General features: G+C 34.9%; 1 protein-coding gene across 2 annotated transcripts in view; it reads right to left on the bottom strand.

Annotated features, from left to right (window-relative positions):
- The window catches only part of MICU3 (mitochondrial calcium uptake family member 3), a 132,551-nt gene that overhangs the window by 28,006 nt on the left and 87,310 nt on the right, over positions 1-17,235 (bottom strand). For both annotated transcript variants that reach the window (XM_049772353.1, XM_049772354.1), the window contains one exon: positions 12,603-12,698. In XM_049772353.1, the coding sequence (XP_049628310.1) occupies positions 12,603-12,698 (96 nt within the window). The remainder of the gene's footprint in view (positions 1-12,602; positions 12,699-17,235) is intronic.

Genomic DNA, 17,235 nt, shown 5'->3' with positions numbered 1-17,235 from the left:
AGCAGCTTCTGTACCTCAAAGGAAATAATGACTAAGACACAAAGGCACAAAGGCCACCCACAGAATGGGAGAAATTATTCACCCAATATCCATCAGATAAGGGGCTAATATCAAAAATATACAAGGTAATGACAGAACCTAACATGAAAAAAACATCTAACCCCATCAAAAAATGGGAAGAAATGAACAGACACTTTCTCAAAGAAGAAATACAAATGGCACAAAGGCACATGAAAAAATGTTCCACATCACTAATCATCAGGGAGATGCAAATCAAAACAACAGTGAGGTACCATTTCATGCCTCAGGGAATGGCACACATCACAACAAATAAGAACTATCAGTGCTGGAGGAGATATCGGGAGAAAAAAAGAACTCTCATTCACTGTTGGTTAGAATGCTGTCTATTTCCAGCTTTTCTGGAAAATATGGAGATTCCTCAATAAAATGGAAACTGAGCTCCCATATGATTCCATATACCATTCCTAGGGATATATCCAAGGAACACAAAAACACAGTACAAAAATACCTTTTGCACACCTATTACATTACAGCTCTATTTACAATAGTCAAAATCTAGAAAGAGCCCAGATGCCTGACAACAGATGAGTGACTAAAAATATTGTGGTACATGTACATAATGGAATACTATGCAGCTGCCAGGAAAAAGAAAGTAATGAAATTTTACTATACATGAATGAACCTGAAAACTATTATGCTGAATGAAATGAGTCATAGAGATAAACACAGAATGGTCTCACTCATCTGTGGGATTTAAGAAAAATAAAAGAAAGTATGGTAATAATACCAAGACAACAGAGATGAGATTTGGAAGGACCAGCCCATGATACACAAAGATTGGTGAGTGCAGTTAGAGAAATAACTACACCATCAACTATCATGACAATGTTATTGAGAGAAATAGAATGCCTATCTTGAAGACAGGCAGGGGGTGGGGAGGAAAAAGATAGGGGCATTGGTGGTGGGAAGGTTGAACTGGTGAAAACCAACTACAAATATGTTTGTAACCATAATGCTTAAGTAAAGATATTTAAAAAAAGAAAATAAGAAGGTAAATTAGTACAAATTGAATGTAGAAAAAGAGGAAAAAAGACTGGACTTCTCTCTCACACAATGCATAAAAATTAACTTAAATGAATTGAAGGCCTTGACATTAGACCTGAATCTATAAACTACATCAAAGGATTCAGACAAAACACTTCATGACACCGAGTTTAAACATGTCATCAAGTACTTGATTCCAACAGCAAAGAAAAAAGTCCAAAAATAAAATTACATCATACTACAGAAACTACTGCTACAATGAAAGACAGACTACCGAAGAGAACAATATTCACACACCACATCACATATCTCATATATATCTAACAAAAGGCTTGTTATCATCTAATAAGATGTATAAAGTACTCTCAAAATTGAACATATATGAACAATCTCATCAATGGAAGAGCTAAATTAATACTTTTCCAAAGATACACAGCTGGCTTCTAGGCACACAGAATATGTTGATTATCAGGAAATACAAATCAAAATTACATTAAGATATCACGGTAAATTAGTGAAAATGGCCTAAATAAAAGCCTGGAAACAAGCAGTCCTTGTGGAGATATATGAAAAAAAAAAAAAAAGCAGCCTCATTCATTGGGTTTTGTTTTGTTTTTTTGGGCCACACTTGGTGATGCTCAGGGGCTTCTCCTGGCTATGCACTCAGAAATTGTTCCTGGCGTGCGCAAGGGGGGGCGGGGGGGGGGGGATATGGGATGCATGCTGGGAACAGGGGTGGAGGGAGGACAACATTGGTGGTGGGAATGCCCCTAATTTAATGTCACTATGCACCTAAAATATTACTGTGAAAGATTTGTAATCCACTGTGGTCAAAATAAAAATTATTGAAAAAAAAAGATAAAAAAATAAAACTTTTCTAAACATTCCTTATTAAATATTTTTAAAATGTTGCCTTCTTACAAACATGTTTATAATCATGGTGCTTAAATAAAGATATTAACTAAAAAATAAAATGTTCTTCACAATTAAAAAAAAATCGCTCTTGACTTGGGGGACCATATGGGACACCAGGGGCTCGATCCGCTGGTCTGTCCGAGGTCAGCAAGGCAAACGGTCTACCACTGCCTCATGGCTCTGGTCCCTCATTCACTGTTAATTGGAACTATTTGAACCCCTCCCTATAGACAGAAGTATGGATATTTTTCAAAATATTAAAAAGCTCCATATGATCGAGCAATTCCATTTGGAAATATCCATCTCAAAAACACAAACTTTAAAAGATTCATGTGCGTACGTTCATGATACATTTATGCATTTCTCTTCAAATTTGTGCTTTAAAAATCTACTTACAGGGCCAGAGTGGTGGCGCAGGGCATTAAGGAATCTGCATTGTGCGCGCTAGCCTAGGATGGGTGTCCCATATGGTCCCCCAAGCCAGGAGTGATTTCTGAGTGCATAGCTTTTGGGTGTGGCCCAAAAACCAAAAAAAAAAATCTATTTAGGATAAACTTGGTCTGGAACAACCCATGTGTCCAATGACAGAGGAATGAATAAAGACTATGGTAATACAAACATGGAATGCTACTAATCTATAAGAAAAGATAAAATTTTGCCTTCTGCTACAGTATGGACATGGATGGAACTAGAGGGTTTATCATGTAAATCAAAATATGTTAGGAAAAAAGACACATAGCACATTGATTATACTCATATGTGATACATAAGAAAACAAAGAAAACAGATCACACCAGTGAAACCAATCCTAGATGCTTTTTTGGGGGGAGGGGGTGTCATATCTGGCTGAACATAGGGCTTACTCTTTGCTCTGTGCTCGGGTATCACTCCTGATAGTGTACAGTGAACAATTTGATGTGCTGTAGATTGACCCAGGTCAGTCGTGTTAAAGGCAAGTGCTATTTTAAGGCATTGTACTATTTTTCTGGCTTAACCTTAGACTCTTGAAGACAAAACTAAGGATCCAAATTGGGTGGTGATAAACAGAAATGGTTCACTGGTTAACAATGGTGGAAGATGTTGGCACTTTGATGGGTATGTGTGGCAACAGTGTACCCCCTTCTAAAAACTAAAGAGAAAAATCCATTTCTCACTAATCCTAAAGTTTATAATTTCAGGCAAGATTGTATGTAGCAAATACTGGAAAGTAAAAGCAATTAAAATTTTATCACTTAAAAAACAAAAATAAAACAGTGTACCCCTAGAACAAATTAATATATCATTCTTGTAAAGTTAAAAAGAATATGGATAAAGTGACTTCATAAATAAGCAGTAGTGTGGTTAGCAAATAAAATGTTCAGCTCTGAAGTCAGATTTCTGGCCAATTAACCTCTCCAAGGATAACAATCAGCACTCATCCAGGTTTGATGTGGAGATTATGTAAGCTAAATGAATCTTAGCATTGTGACTGGCATTTATAAAAGTTCACTATAAGTTAGCATTTATATATTTTGCCCCATATAATTTTAAAAGTTAGAAAATGTTAGATGAGTGATGCAATAATAATGGTGAAGTTTCATGCACAAAATAATTTTATATTGTACACTCTATTTTGCTATTAAAACAACCCACGTATAAGATCTGGAAAGTAAATGCTTTAAAATAAGAGTTTACAGGAATACCAAAAGTTAGTGAACTCCAGATAATATAATTATGGTATGTCTTCCTCTAGTGTTATGATGTCCTTAAGCTAGAGAAATAATACAGTGAAATGAGATGGCTTTGTTTTATACAGGTTTAAATAATGACCTCATTCAGCCAGTTTTTCTCATGCTCATAGAACAAGGCAGATCTTCATTTACAGTCTTTCATCATCAAAATCTTATTAGACTTAGGTTGCACTTATCCAGGTAATCCAGAATGCAGAGAAGCATAAGTAACAGTTTGACATTAGAGAGAGAGAAAAAAAATAAAGAAAATGGAAATGATGAAAACCTCTTTCTCCCCCCAATGCCCCATTCAGTGAAACAGAGTACTGTTGGGAGTAAAGGAAAATTATACCACTGTCCTTGGCATCCTAACAGTGTTATATAACTTAAATCACAAGAGAATTGAGAGAAAAATAGACTTTATCCCTTTGATTTTGTGCACATTGTTAAAATAAAATGAATTCAGGTGTTTCTATAACAATGAGAAAAAAAGCCCACAAAATAATAATGGGCCATTTATATGAGAAGCCATTGTCTAAGTTTCTTAATTAATAATTAAACTATTTCATAACAAATGAAATAAAATATTAATAATTTTGCTCAAAATGTAAAAATATTAAAGCAAGTAATTAAAAATAGTTTTTCAATATATTTTTAATACAATGTTATAATCATATCCAGGGCTAGAAAAATACTCAAACTTGATTTGCTAATGAAGATTTCAATAATCCTACTAGATTTATTAAGGAAAAGTAAAGTTTACCTCTAAAGATAAAATGTTTTAATAATTCTGATACTGGCAAATTTGTACTCAACATTTGTATAATAAATAAACATATTGTACTATGAATGTGTCATCTATTGGCTAGGAAGTGGTGTCAGTTATGTCATATTTAAATTTTTATTAAAAGTTTTACTATAATTTTGAGAAGCCAATGATTATAAACAAAACAAGAGTGTAAGACTAATATTGATCAATAATTAAAAATAATAATCTTACATAAATTATATTTTAAATAAGAAACAATATATATACATATATTTCTAAGCTTCACTCTTGAATAATTTGAATACTGAAATTTGGAGAGTGTTACATTTGAATAAATAATAGCTTATAAGGAATTACAATGAGTTATAACTTAACTACAATTAATTCTCAGTTATTGTTAATGTAGAGGGGCAGCAAGAGATAATCCCCAAATAATTACTCTACTTTGAAACACAATGTTTTCTTTTATCATTCTCACAATTGATTTACTTTTCATTTTTTTCTTTATTTAAACATCTTGATTACATAAATGATTGTGATTAGGTTCAGTCATGTAAAGAACACCCCCTTCACCAGTGCAACATTCCCACCACCAATGTCCCAAATCTCCCTCCATCCCACCTCACCCCCACCTGTACTCCAGACAGGCTTTCCAGATACCTCATTCATTCACTTGATTATGGTAGTTCTCTGTGTAGTTATTTCTATAGCTCTACTCACCACTCTTTGTGGTGAGCTTCATGGAGTGAGCTGGTGTTCCAGCCCTCCTCTCATTGTCTCTGAGGATTGTTGCAAAAATGACTTATTTTTCTTAAAACCCATAGATGAGTGAGACTATTCTGCTCTCTCTCCCTCTGACTTATTTCACTCAGCATAATAGATTCCATGTACATCCATGTATAGAAAAATTTCATGACTTCATCTCTCCTGGCAGCTGCATAATATTCCATTGTGTATATGCACCACAGTTTCTTTAGCCATTCGTCTATGGAAGGGCATCTTGGTTGTTTCCAGAGCCTGGCTATTGTGAATAGTACTGCAATAAATATAGGCGTGAGGAAGGGGTTTTGTATTGTATTCTTGTGTTCTTAGGGTATATCCCTAGGCGTGGAATAGCTGGGTCAAATGGGAGCTCAATTTCCAGATTTTGAAGGAATCTCCATATTGCTTTCCATAGAGGCTGTACTAGACAGCATTCCCACCAGCAGTGGATAAGAGTTCCTTTCTCTCCACATCCCCGCCAGCACTGAATGTTCTCATTCTCTGTGATGTGCTTCAATCTCTGCGGTGTGAGGTGGTATCTCATCGTTTTGATTTACATCTCCCTGATGATTAGTGACGAGGAGCATTTTTTCATGTGCCTTTTGGCCATTTGTATTTCTTTTTTTATCAAAGTGTCTGTTCAGTTCTTCTCCCCATTTTTTTAATGGGATTAGATGTTTTTTTCTTGTAAAGTTCTGTCAGTGCCCTGTATATTTTGGATATTAGCCCCTTATCTGATGGGTGTTGGGTCAATAGTTTCTCCCACTCAGTGGGTGAATCTTGTATCCTGGGCACTATTTCCTTTGAGCTGCAGAAGCTTCTCAGTTTAATGTTTTCCCATCTGTTGATCTCTGCTTCCACTTGTTTGGAAAGTGCAGTTTCCTCCTTGAAGATGCCTTTAGTCTCAATGTCATGGAGTGTTTTACCGACGTGTTGTTCTATATACCTTATGGTATCAGGTCTGATATCAAGGTCTTTAATCCATTTGGATTTTACCTTCGTACATGATGTTAACAGGGGTCTATGTTTGCTTTTTTGCAAGTGGCTAACCAGTTCTGCCAGCACCTCTTGTTGAAGAGATTTTCCCTGCTCCACTTAGGATTTCTTGCTCCTTTGTCAAAAATTGGTAATTGTATGTCTGGGGAAAGTTCTCTGAGAACTCAAGCCTATTCCACTGATCTGAAGTTCTGTCTTTAGTCCAATACCATGCTGTTTTGATAACTATTGCCTTGTAGTACAGTTTAAAAGTTGGGGAAAGTAATGCCTCCTATTTTCCTTTTCCCTAGGAGTGCTTTGAATATTCGATGGTGTTTATTGTTCCAGATGAACTTCATAAGTGTTTGATCCAATTCTTTGAAAAATGGCATGGGTACTTTTAAGGGGATCGCATTAAATCTGTATAATGCTTTGGAGAGTATTGCCATTTTAATGATGTTAGTCCTGCCAATCCACTAGCACGGTATGTGTTTCCATTTCCGTTTGTCCTCTCATATTTCTTGGAGCAGGGCTTTATAGTTTTCTTTGTATAGGTCCTTCACGTCTTTGGTCAAGTTGACTCCAAGATATTTGAGTTTGTGTGGCACTATTGTGAATGGGATTGCCTTCTTCACTTCCTTCTCTTCCTTATCATTATTGGTGTATAAAAAGGCCATTGATTTCTGTGTGTTAATTTTGTAGTCTGCCACCTTGCTATATGAATCTATTGTTTCTAGAAGCTTTTTGGTAGAGTCTTTAGGGTTTTCTAAGTAGAGTATCATGTCGTCTACAATGAAAGCTTGACTTCTTCTTTTCCTATCTGGATTCCCTTGATATCTTTTACTTGCCTGATCGCTATAGCAAGCACTTCCAGTACTATGTTGAAGAGGAGTGGTGAGAGCGGACAGCCTTGTCTTGTACCAGAATTTAGAGGAAAGGCTTTTAGTTTTTCCCCATTGAGGATATTTGCCATTGGCTTGTGGTAGATGGCTTCAACTGGATTGAGAAAGGTTCCTTCCATTCACATCTTGCTGAGAGTTTTTTTTTTTATTATCAAGAATGGATGTTGGACCTTATCAAATGCTTTCTCTGCTTCTATTGATATGATCATATGATTTTAATTTTTCTTGTTGTTGATGTGTATGATGTTGATAGATTTACGGATGTTAAACCATCCTTGCATTCCTGGGATGAAACCTACTTGGTCGTAGTGTATGGTCTTCTTGATGATGCATTGGATCCTATTTGTCAGGATTTTGTTGAAGATCTTTACATCAGCATTCATCAGGGATATTGGTCTGTAAGTTTCTTTTTTGGCAGCATCTCTGTCTGGTTTTGGTATCAAGGCGATGTTGGCTTCATAAAAGCTGTTTGGGAGTGTTCCCGTTTTTCAATTTCATAAAAGAGCTTGGCTAGGATTGGTAGTAGCTCCTCTTGAAAGATTTGAAATAATTCATTAGGAAATCCATCTGGGCCTGGGCTTTTCTTTTTGGGTAGATGTTTGATTACAGTTTCAATTTCCTCAGTAGTGATGGGGGTGTTTAGATATGCTACATCCTCCTTACTTAACTGTGGAAGTTTATAAGTGTCCAAGAATTTTTCCATTTCTTCTAGGTTCTCATGTTTAGTAGCATAAAGTTTCTCAAAGTAGTCTCTGATTACCCTTTGGATCTCTGCAATATCTGTCGTGATCTCCCCCTTTTCATTTCTAATATGGGTTATCAGATTCTCTATCTTTCTTTGTGAGTTTTGCCAATGGTCTATCAATCTTGTTAATTTTTTTCAAAGAACCAACTTCTGCTTTCGTTGATCTTTCTGTTTTTTGGTTTTCCACTTCATTGAGGTCTGCTTTCAGCTTTGTTATTTCCTCTGTCTCCCAATTTTGGTACCTTTTGTTGGTCATTTTCTAATTTTTTGAGCTGCGTCATTAAGTTATTCAGGTATGCCCCTTCTTCCTTCCTGATGTGTGCTTGTAGAGCTATAAATTTTCCTCTCAGACCCGCTTTTGCTGTTTCCCATAGATTCTGGCAGTTTGTGTCTTCATTATCATTTGTTTCCAGGAAAGTTTTGATTTCCTTTTTGATTTCATCTCGGACTAATGGTTGTTCAGTAGCAGGGTGTTTATTTTCCGATTGTTAAAGTTTTTCTTCTGTGTGGCTTTGTAGTTCACATCTAATTTCAGAGCCTTGTGGTCAGCAAAGGTAGCCTGCAAGATTTCTATCCTCTTGATTTTATGGAGATATGTTTCATGTGTCAGCATGTAGTCTATTCTGGAGAATGACCCATGTACATTGGAGAAGAATGTGTATCCAGGTTTTTTTGGATGGTGTGTCCTGTATATATCTACTAGTCCTCTTTCTTCCATTACTCTTTTCAGGGCTAGTATATTTTTGTTGGGTTTCTGTCTGGTTGACCTATCAAGAGTTGATAGGGCCTTATTGAGGTCCTATAAAAATCATTGTGTTATTATTGATTTCTTCTTTCAGATTTGTCAGTAATTGTATTAAATAATTTGCTGGTCTCTCATTCGGTGCATATATGTTTAATAGTCTGATTTCTTCCTGTTGCACATATCCCTTGATTAGTACATAGTTCCATCTTTGTCCCTTACCACTTTTCTGAGTATAAAGTTGGTGTCATCAGATATTAATATGGCCACCCCAGCTTTTTTTAGGGTGTTGTTTGTTTGGATAATTTTCCTCCAGCCTTTGATTTTGAGTCTATGTTTGTTCTGACTATTCAGGTGTGTTTCTCGTAGGCAGCAGAAGGTTGGATTAATCTTTTTGACCCATTTTGCCACTCTGTGTCTTTTAATTGTTGAATTTAGTCCATTGACATTGAGGGAGACGATTGTCATAGGATTTTATGTCATCTTTGTAGATACGTTTGCTGTGTTTGTTGGTCTCTTGTCTTAGAGTAGACCTGTCAGTTTTTCCTTTAAGGCTGGTTTATCATCTGTGAAGTTTCTGAGCTGTTGTTTATCCATAAAGCTATGTATTCTTCCTTCAAACCTGAACGTGAGTCAGGCTGGGTGCAGTATTCTCGGTGAGGCATTCATTTCATTCAGTCTTGGCACAATATCCCACCACTGTCTTCTGGCCTTGAGAGTTTCTTGTGACATGTCTATGGTAAGTCTTAGGGATCCTCCTTTGAATGTAATTTCCCTTTTTGATCTTGCTGCTTTCAGTATTCTATCTTTATCTATGGGATTTGTCATTGTAACAAGGATGTGTCTTGAGGTGTTTTTCTTTGGATCTCTTTTAGCTGGTACTTTTCAGGCACGCAGAATTTGATTGCATGTAGTCTTTAACTCTGGGAGTATCTCTTTGATGATGTCGTTGACAGTTGATTCTTCCTGGAGATCTCCTTCCTGGTTTCCTGGGACTTCAATGATTCTTATGTTCTTTCTGTTGACTTTATCAAAGACTTCTATTTTCATCTGTTTCCATGCCTTGAGTACTTTTTCCATTGCCTGTTGTTCATTTTTCTTAAGGTTCTTTTCCAATTTTTTCTGTTGTGTTGAGCTTTTCTGCATCACATCTTCCAGTACTCCGATTCTCTCCTCAGCTGCTGATACCCTGTTAGTGATGCTATCCATTGAGGTTTTTAGTTAAGCAACCGTGTTTTTCAGATCTGTTATTTCATTTTGGCGGTTTCTGATTTCTGTCTTTGTGTTCTGTTCAGATCGATCTATGCTTTCTTTGAGTTCTACAAACATCTTCTATATTGCTATTTTAAGTTCCTTATCTGAGAGGTTAATCAGGTGGTTGGAATTTATTAGGTTATCAGAGCTTTCGTCTTCATTCTCTGTGGATGGTGTTTCCTGCGAGGTTTCCCCATTGTCACGCTTATAGTATGGTTTTTCCTGCATGTTGTGGTGGGGTTCATTGGTTAGAAAGAGTGCACGGCCGCAAAGGAAAGTGAATAGCACTCTTGTGTTGCCTCTAGTTGACAGTCCTCAGAGTGAACAAAGGCACAGCAGGGTGGAGCCTCCATAGGCCAGAGACCTCAGTTTATTGGACAGCGACCCCTGCAGCCAGAATGTACTTACTGGGCAGCTTCAAAATGCAGTTTTTTGGGGTTGCGCTCCCTAGGCCTCTGAGGAAATCTTCACGGATTCAGAAACACAGGCAGATAGGCGCAGAGGAAGTTTCCCTTGAAGTCCTCAGAGTATTGATTTACTTTAATAATGTTTAAGTCAATTCATTAATTTGTAACTTCATATGATAGTTGATTAATAATACCCATTAATAATACAGATTAATATTATATAAAATGCTTATATACAGGTATGATTAATAATTATATAATAATATGTTCTATTAAACTGGCTTTGGGGAAGAAATAAAGGCTGATGTGTTGTTGCCAATTTCATTGTTATTAATTTCCTATAATGACCTTTTTCAAAGAACTAATGAAATGCTACTGAATGTTGAGATAAAAAGAGATGTATAGAAATAGAGGGTATATAAGTGCTGACTGGTTTTCTAATATTAAGCATCCTAGATTACAGATTTCATTTCTGAATGGCAGGTTTTTTTCCCCTAACTTTGAGAAGTTCTAGTAGAGTTAAATGAGGAAAAAGACAGTCTGGAGGCTGAAGAGTACAAAACAGTATGGTAAATGTAGCAGTGGCAGAGGTATTAATTTGAATACTGACCATAATTGGTTTGTGAGAAGTTATAGGACTAGTTTTCTCAGCTGTTTTGCTTTTGATCACTGAAAACTGTTGTGTTTGCATAAATAATTACAGAATTCCAAAATATTTGTAGATAGATCATCTGTTGGTCTTTTTTAACTAAAATATGGTTCATATTTAGAAGACAAATTTTAAAGGTTAATTTCTTGTTATAATTATATCATGTTTATATACTAAAGACAGTACAGAAACAGTACAGAAAGGTTTTGGGGCTTTAAAATTGAATTCAAGGGCCAAAGAGATAGCACAGCTGTAGGGTGTTTGACTTGCATTCGGTCAACCCGGGACCCAGTTTGATTCCCAGTATCCCATATGGTCCCCTGTGCCTGCCAGGAGAGATTTCTGAGCACAGAGCCAGGAGTAATCTCTGAGCGCTAGGAGTAATACTTGAGCACTGCCAGGTGTGACCCCCCCAGACCCCAATAAATAAAATTGAACTCAAGACAAAATTTATATTACCAATTATTTGCACTAGCCTGGAGATGTTAATTGATCAGCACTATATATAATTATATATAGCACTACATAGAACAGAAATGAAAGTACAGTTTTATCTTCCAAATATTTTTACATAAAATATTTAAAAACATTCAAAAGGGATGGAAGAGAGCTTTTAAAATTAAAAGACAATTGAAAATGTATCTGAGCTTTTATTGAGATGTTCTTTGTAGAAAACCATTTATGAAACATAAAAAAGTAATCTGGTGTGGGGGATGGAGTAGAATTCCAAGTGCTAAAGTACCTCAAGGTAACACCTACCTATGCTTCTCAGACCACGTGGTGCTAGACGAAACCCAGCATGGAGGCACCAAAACCTCTGTATTATCCCCTAGCTCTTATTGCCCATATTTAAAATGATAAAACCAAATTAACAATGTTTGATTGAAGTTGGTAGGAAAAGTCCACTGGAGTTCAGCAATAAGCTCATAAAACAGTCCTGAAGTATTCATTCTACATCTACTTCTCATGTACTAGTAATCTTAAAAAAAATGCTAAGATAAAATGTTATCCCTTCTATGATTTGATTACTTCTGCCACATTTTTCTCATACTCACCTTGATATGAGATAAGCCACATAAAATTTACAATAGAAAACTGCCCAAATTTATAACGATTCTTAAAACATCAATTGTATTTTTTAATTAACCAAGTTAAAAAATTTAGCACTTCAAGATACTTTGCAAATTAAAAGACAACAGATTAAGCGAAACTAGAAAACAGTATTTTCAAATTTACTGCAAAGTTTATAAATTAAACAAAAGTTCAATTTATTAATTTATCACCATTTTTTCCTACATCCTAGGTGATTTAACACAGACCTTGAAGTCTTGAAGACCCTGCTACCATAGTTGACTTTTTTTTTTTTTTTTTTTTTTTTGGTTTTTGGGTCACACCTGGCAGTGCTCAGGGGTTCCTCCTGGCTCTATGCTTGGAAATCACTCCTGGCAGGCTCAGTGGACCATATGGGATGGCGGGGTTCAAACCATCAACTTTCTGCATGCAAGGCAAATGCCTTACCTCCATACTATCTCTCCGGCCCCATAGTTGACATTTTCAAACATATCATTCACCCACAGGAATTACTACTTTTTTGGAGAAAGAAAAAACGTAAAATTCCTTGTGGTATAATCATTTGACCACAAAGTTAAATGAGGAATAGATGGACAAAATGGTAGCATTCAAGGCTCTGGCTGAGGTTTAAGTATACCTCTGCGAGATCTGAAAAGAGTGCTTGGCTTGTATTACGTCTCAATGTATCCCAGTAGCTTCTGGAGACAAGTTCCTCAGCATCTGTTTTAAGTACCTGTAGAAATTTTAAGAAACACAACTGAAATTTACATAGTTACAAAGAACAATAGTTTATACAATTTAAATCTTGTCTAGTCAGCTTAAAAGAAAAAACATTAGTTTACCTTCATTGTATTCTGCTGCACACAACAGTATTAAATTACATTGCTGGTAAACCCAGGTTATAATGGTATATAAACACAATTTCTAATACAATGTGACTTTGTCAAAAACAAAAGCAATCTTCAGCTTCTCTCTTATGTCCCTATTTAATAGATATATAAATTCTATGAAAAGCAAGATAAATATTTTCACACCATATTTGAGGAAATTATAAAGATTTTGACAATTTTGTCATAAACTATAAAATTGTGAATAACTTAGGAATTATTTACTTAATATTTTTAATTAATTTACTTAATAGTACATCAAAGAATTTAAATGATGAGATTTTAGGAGATGAGTGATAGTCCAGAAGGTAGGGCATTTGCTTATCAAGTGGCAGACCAGGGTTTGCTCATGGGTTTCCTATATGGTTTCTTCAGCCTGTCAGTAGTAATTTCTGAGTACAGAGCCAGTAGTAACCCCTGAGCACCACTGGGCATGGCTCCAAAACGAAGACCATAAATATAATTTAAGTACAATCAAAACTTATTTAAAAGAATATGTCATATAAATCACTCAAAGCTAATCAAGAATTCTGTTATATTGTGAAGTGATAATATATATTTGGTCTATAAAAAGAATCAATACCAGTTTCTATTTCAATATTGACTAGTCTTAAGAGAGTAATATCAATTTTAAGAAGTGTAATCATAATGAAAACAGAACTATAAGCCTTACTTGGCTATCTAGAATATGAATAATTAAATGTAATCTGTGTCAGAATTTTGCAAGGAAGATTTCACACAATTTTTGGTACTCTTTTGATTTTTTTTTTTTTTTTTTTGGTTTTTGGCCCACACCCGGCACCGCTCAGGGGTTACTCCTGGCTTATCTGCTCAGAAATAGCTCCTGGCAAACACGGGGGACCATGTGGGAAGCCGGGATTCGAACCAACCACCTTAGGTCCTGGGTCGGCTGCTTGTAAGGCAAACGCCACTGTGCTATCTCTCTGGCCCCACTCTTTTGATTGTTGAGAAAAGAAAATACTGCATGCTATGCATAAATGTGAGTGACATATGAGGAGAGATTATTAATTTTTTGGTCTTAATTCTTAAAAGTCTTGTGCCACTTTCATTGCACTGTGATTATGATGAACCCTGCAATTTCAGTGGGAAACCCAACTGAATAATTTGTGGAAATGGGGGACTGTGTTCACACTCTACCCTAGGAAAAAAAAATTGTGCCACTATTAAAATTATTTTAAATTTCACCTGAGAATTATTTAAAAAATCTGAGTTTTAATTTTTATCCATTAGACAATACTTCACAATGCATATATTTAATAAATTAGTAATAAATGTTAATGAATATTTCATAGTGGAATTACAATGTAAACAATCAAAATGTACATGTAGCAATATGACAATCTATTTTCTTTTTTTAGTAATCAGGTAAAATGAAGCAAAACCAGCTATGAGCAGAACAGTAATAATTAGCTGTAATTAGCTGAATATAAAAACTATTTGTCTTATAGAAGAATCTCAAGAATCTCATAACAGATGGTGGGTAGATTAAATACTTTATAAATATTATCTAAATACTGTGAGTAGATATATTTTTAAATTATAACTTAAGATAAGTGTATAATAAGGAAGTTGTTTAACCAATCAAGTGAGAAAATAAGACTTAGTGTACTAGTAAGAGAATAAGAAGAATCATTTGCTTTATGAAATCATGCCACTTCCTTACTCAACCACTAGCACTACTCTCTTTCTCTGTCCTCCCTCTTTCTCTCTCACATACACACAAACACACATACACAACAATGACATACAAAAATAATTACAAATCTTTCTCTTCTCTTACACATACATCTATGACATAAAAACAATTATAATTTATAAAGTTATTGTTAGATTAACAAACTATACTGAATGCTATAAAATGTTTGAAGCATAGAAAAGAAATGAGTATTGCATTTAAATAAACTGATCTTTAAATAGTAGAATAAAATAATTTAATCATTTTTGAAACCTCCTAATGACATGTCTTAAATGTCTATATGACTGTTACTATAACTTGCTACTTTTTTGTTTTATGATTTAAGGTTACAGTTATATGGTTTTGATGGAAGGAAATACTCAGGACAACTATTTTCACACTAAACTATGTTTTAGGTAAATATATGATAATGTAATCAAAATGAAACACAGCTAAAATGATAGTGACTTTTCTAGAAGTTATGCATTGCTATGTATGCTTCTATTGAAATCAATACAAAATCAATATTGAAATCAATATTTACTTTTAATTTAATGATTTGGGAGATGAAATTAAGAATAATTTTTTTTTTTGGTTTTTGGGCCATACTTGCTCCTGGCTTTTGGGACCATATGGGATGCTGGGATCGAACTGAGGTCCGTCCTGGGTCAGCCGCTTGCAAGGCAAATACCATACTGCTGCACTATCACTCTGGCCCCAAGAATAAAATTTTAGAACATTGTAAAACTAATGGAGAAATTCAGTAACAGAAAAGCCAAATAAATTAAAATGAGATTAATTTAGATCATATATTAATAGCAAGAAATGCAGATGTAAAAGAGCAAGAAAAGCAATATAGAACTAGAATATAGGCCATTAGAATATCATTAGAAGTAAATGTCCAAATAGAAATAAACATAGCTAATATGTATAAAAATACCTTAATGCTTTAACATCTATGTAGTAGACTATTTGCAAAGACTTCTTGAAGTCTTCTGTAAGTGTCTTTGATTATTTAATTTTAGATCTTCTTACTAATGTAGACCTCCATCAAAAAAGATGGAAGACAAAATTGCATAAGAACATGGGGCCGGTGAGGTGGCGCTAGAGGTAAGGTGTCTGCCTTGCAAGCGCTAGCCAAGGAAGGATCGTGGTTTGATCCCCCAGCGTCCTATATAGTCCCCCCCAAGTCAGGGGCAATTTCTGAGCGCTTAGCCAGGAGTAACCCCTGAGCATCAAACGGGTGTGGCCCGAAAAAAACCAAAAAAAAAAAAAAAGAACTTTGAAAATTATTGTATAGGTACAATGTTAATTTTACTACATAAATATCATGCATAAAAACTGTATTTTATATTTTTTGCTAAAGTTAAACATCTGTTAGCTGTAGAAGAGTTCTCTTAAGCTTTCAGTTTTCATCAAATATTCTGTTTCTTTTTTGGTGGAGTCAAATTAGGATCCTACTCAAGGCTCATATGATATATATGACAGGAAGAAAGCAAGCTTGCTTGTTGATCTAAGTTGTTGATCTAAGCAAGTTGACCTAAGTGTGTATTCACAAATATTCTTATGCTGGAATCCTCCAAATTCTTATTTTAGAATGGAATTATTTTGGCCCAAAATTCCTGTGTCCTTTCCATGGAGACAAATTTTGATCCTATTCAAAGTTTATATATGACAGGAAGCAAGCAAACAAGTAAGATATGGTCTAAATGTGTATTCATCAGTGGAATTACCATAAGATATACTAGTTTTGAAGATATAATGTTAGCACATTAACTAAATTGAGCAATACCATACTGAATACTGAAAGTTAAGATAATAAGTGTGTTTGTTTTTTGGCAAGTCATGCCAAGGAATGTTAAGGATTTACTCCTGGCTCTGCCCAGGGGTTAGTCATTCATGGCAGTGGTAGAGATTCTATGTGATGCTTCAGATCAAACCAAAGTCAACCAAAGGCAAGGCAAGCATCTTAATCCCTGCACTCTCATGTCCTTAAGAGAGAGTTCTCATCACAAGCAATGAAGTATACTTATCTGTGATGGTTAACTAAAATTATTATTGTGGTAATAATTTGTAGTATAAACACATAACAAATCAATAATGCTGCAACAATACATTGCTAAATGTAAATAATCTCAATAAAATTAGAAAGAGCAAAATTAGAGACTAGCAAGGACAGGATTTAAAAAAATCATGCCAATGACACTCACTTGAGACAATACGCTGTAGTACATCATTATAAAACTTAGAAAGGTATGAGATTAAAGAGGGGCTCAGCAAGTAAAAAATGGCAACTATATAGGTAATTATAAAAATGGTTTATACAAAATATAAACCATAGTATTATAAAATAGAGATAAACATTGTGCAAGAAAAGAACTGAAAGATATTAAACATTTTCAGACCTTTTTAAGGAGATTAAGGGACCAACTTACTGTTATTTTAAGTATTCTTATTATAATTTCAAGACTAACTGTAAGCAGATATATTGTGAATGTCTTCTAATCTAATAGAGAAAAAAACAATCTAAAACAAGTCTAGACAGTACAACAGGACAGTATTAAAATTGTTCTAATGAGAAATTTGGTATTCTTCCTAGCTAGCTTAGAAGTCTCTTTTATCTTTTTCAGTCTTTCTCTCTCCTATTATATTTCAAAGAATATATTGTACATTTTATTTTTACTATT

Source organism: Suncus etruscus, chromosome 4 (genome assembly GCF_024139225.1).
Source record: "Suncus etruscus isolate mSunEtr1 chromosome 4, mSunEtr1.pri.cur, whole genome shotgun sequence".
Lineage (NCBI taxonomy): Eukaryota > Metazoa > Chordata > Mammalia > Eulipotyphla > Soricidae > Suncus > Suncus etruscus.
This window is presented reverse-complemented; position numbering and strand designations above follow the sequence as displayed.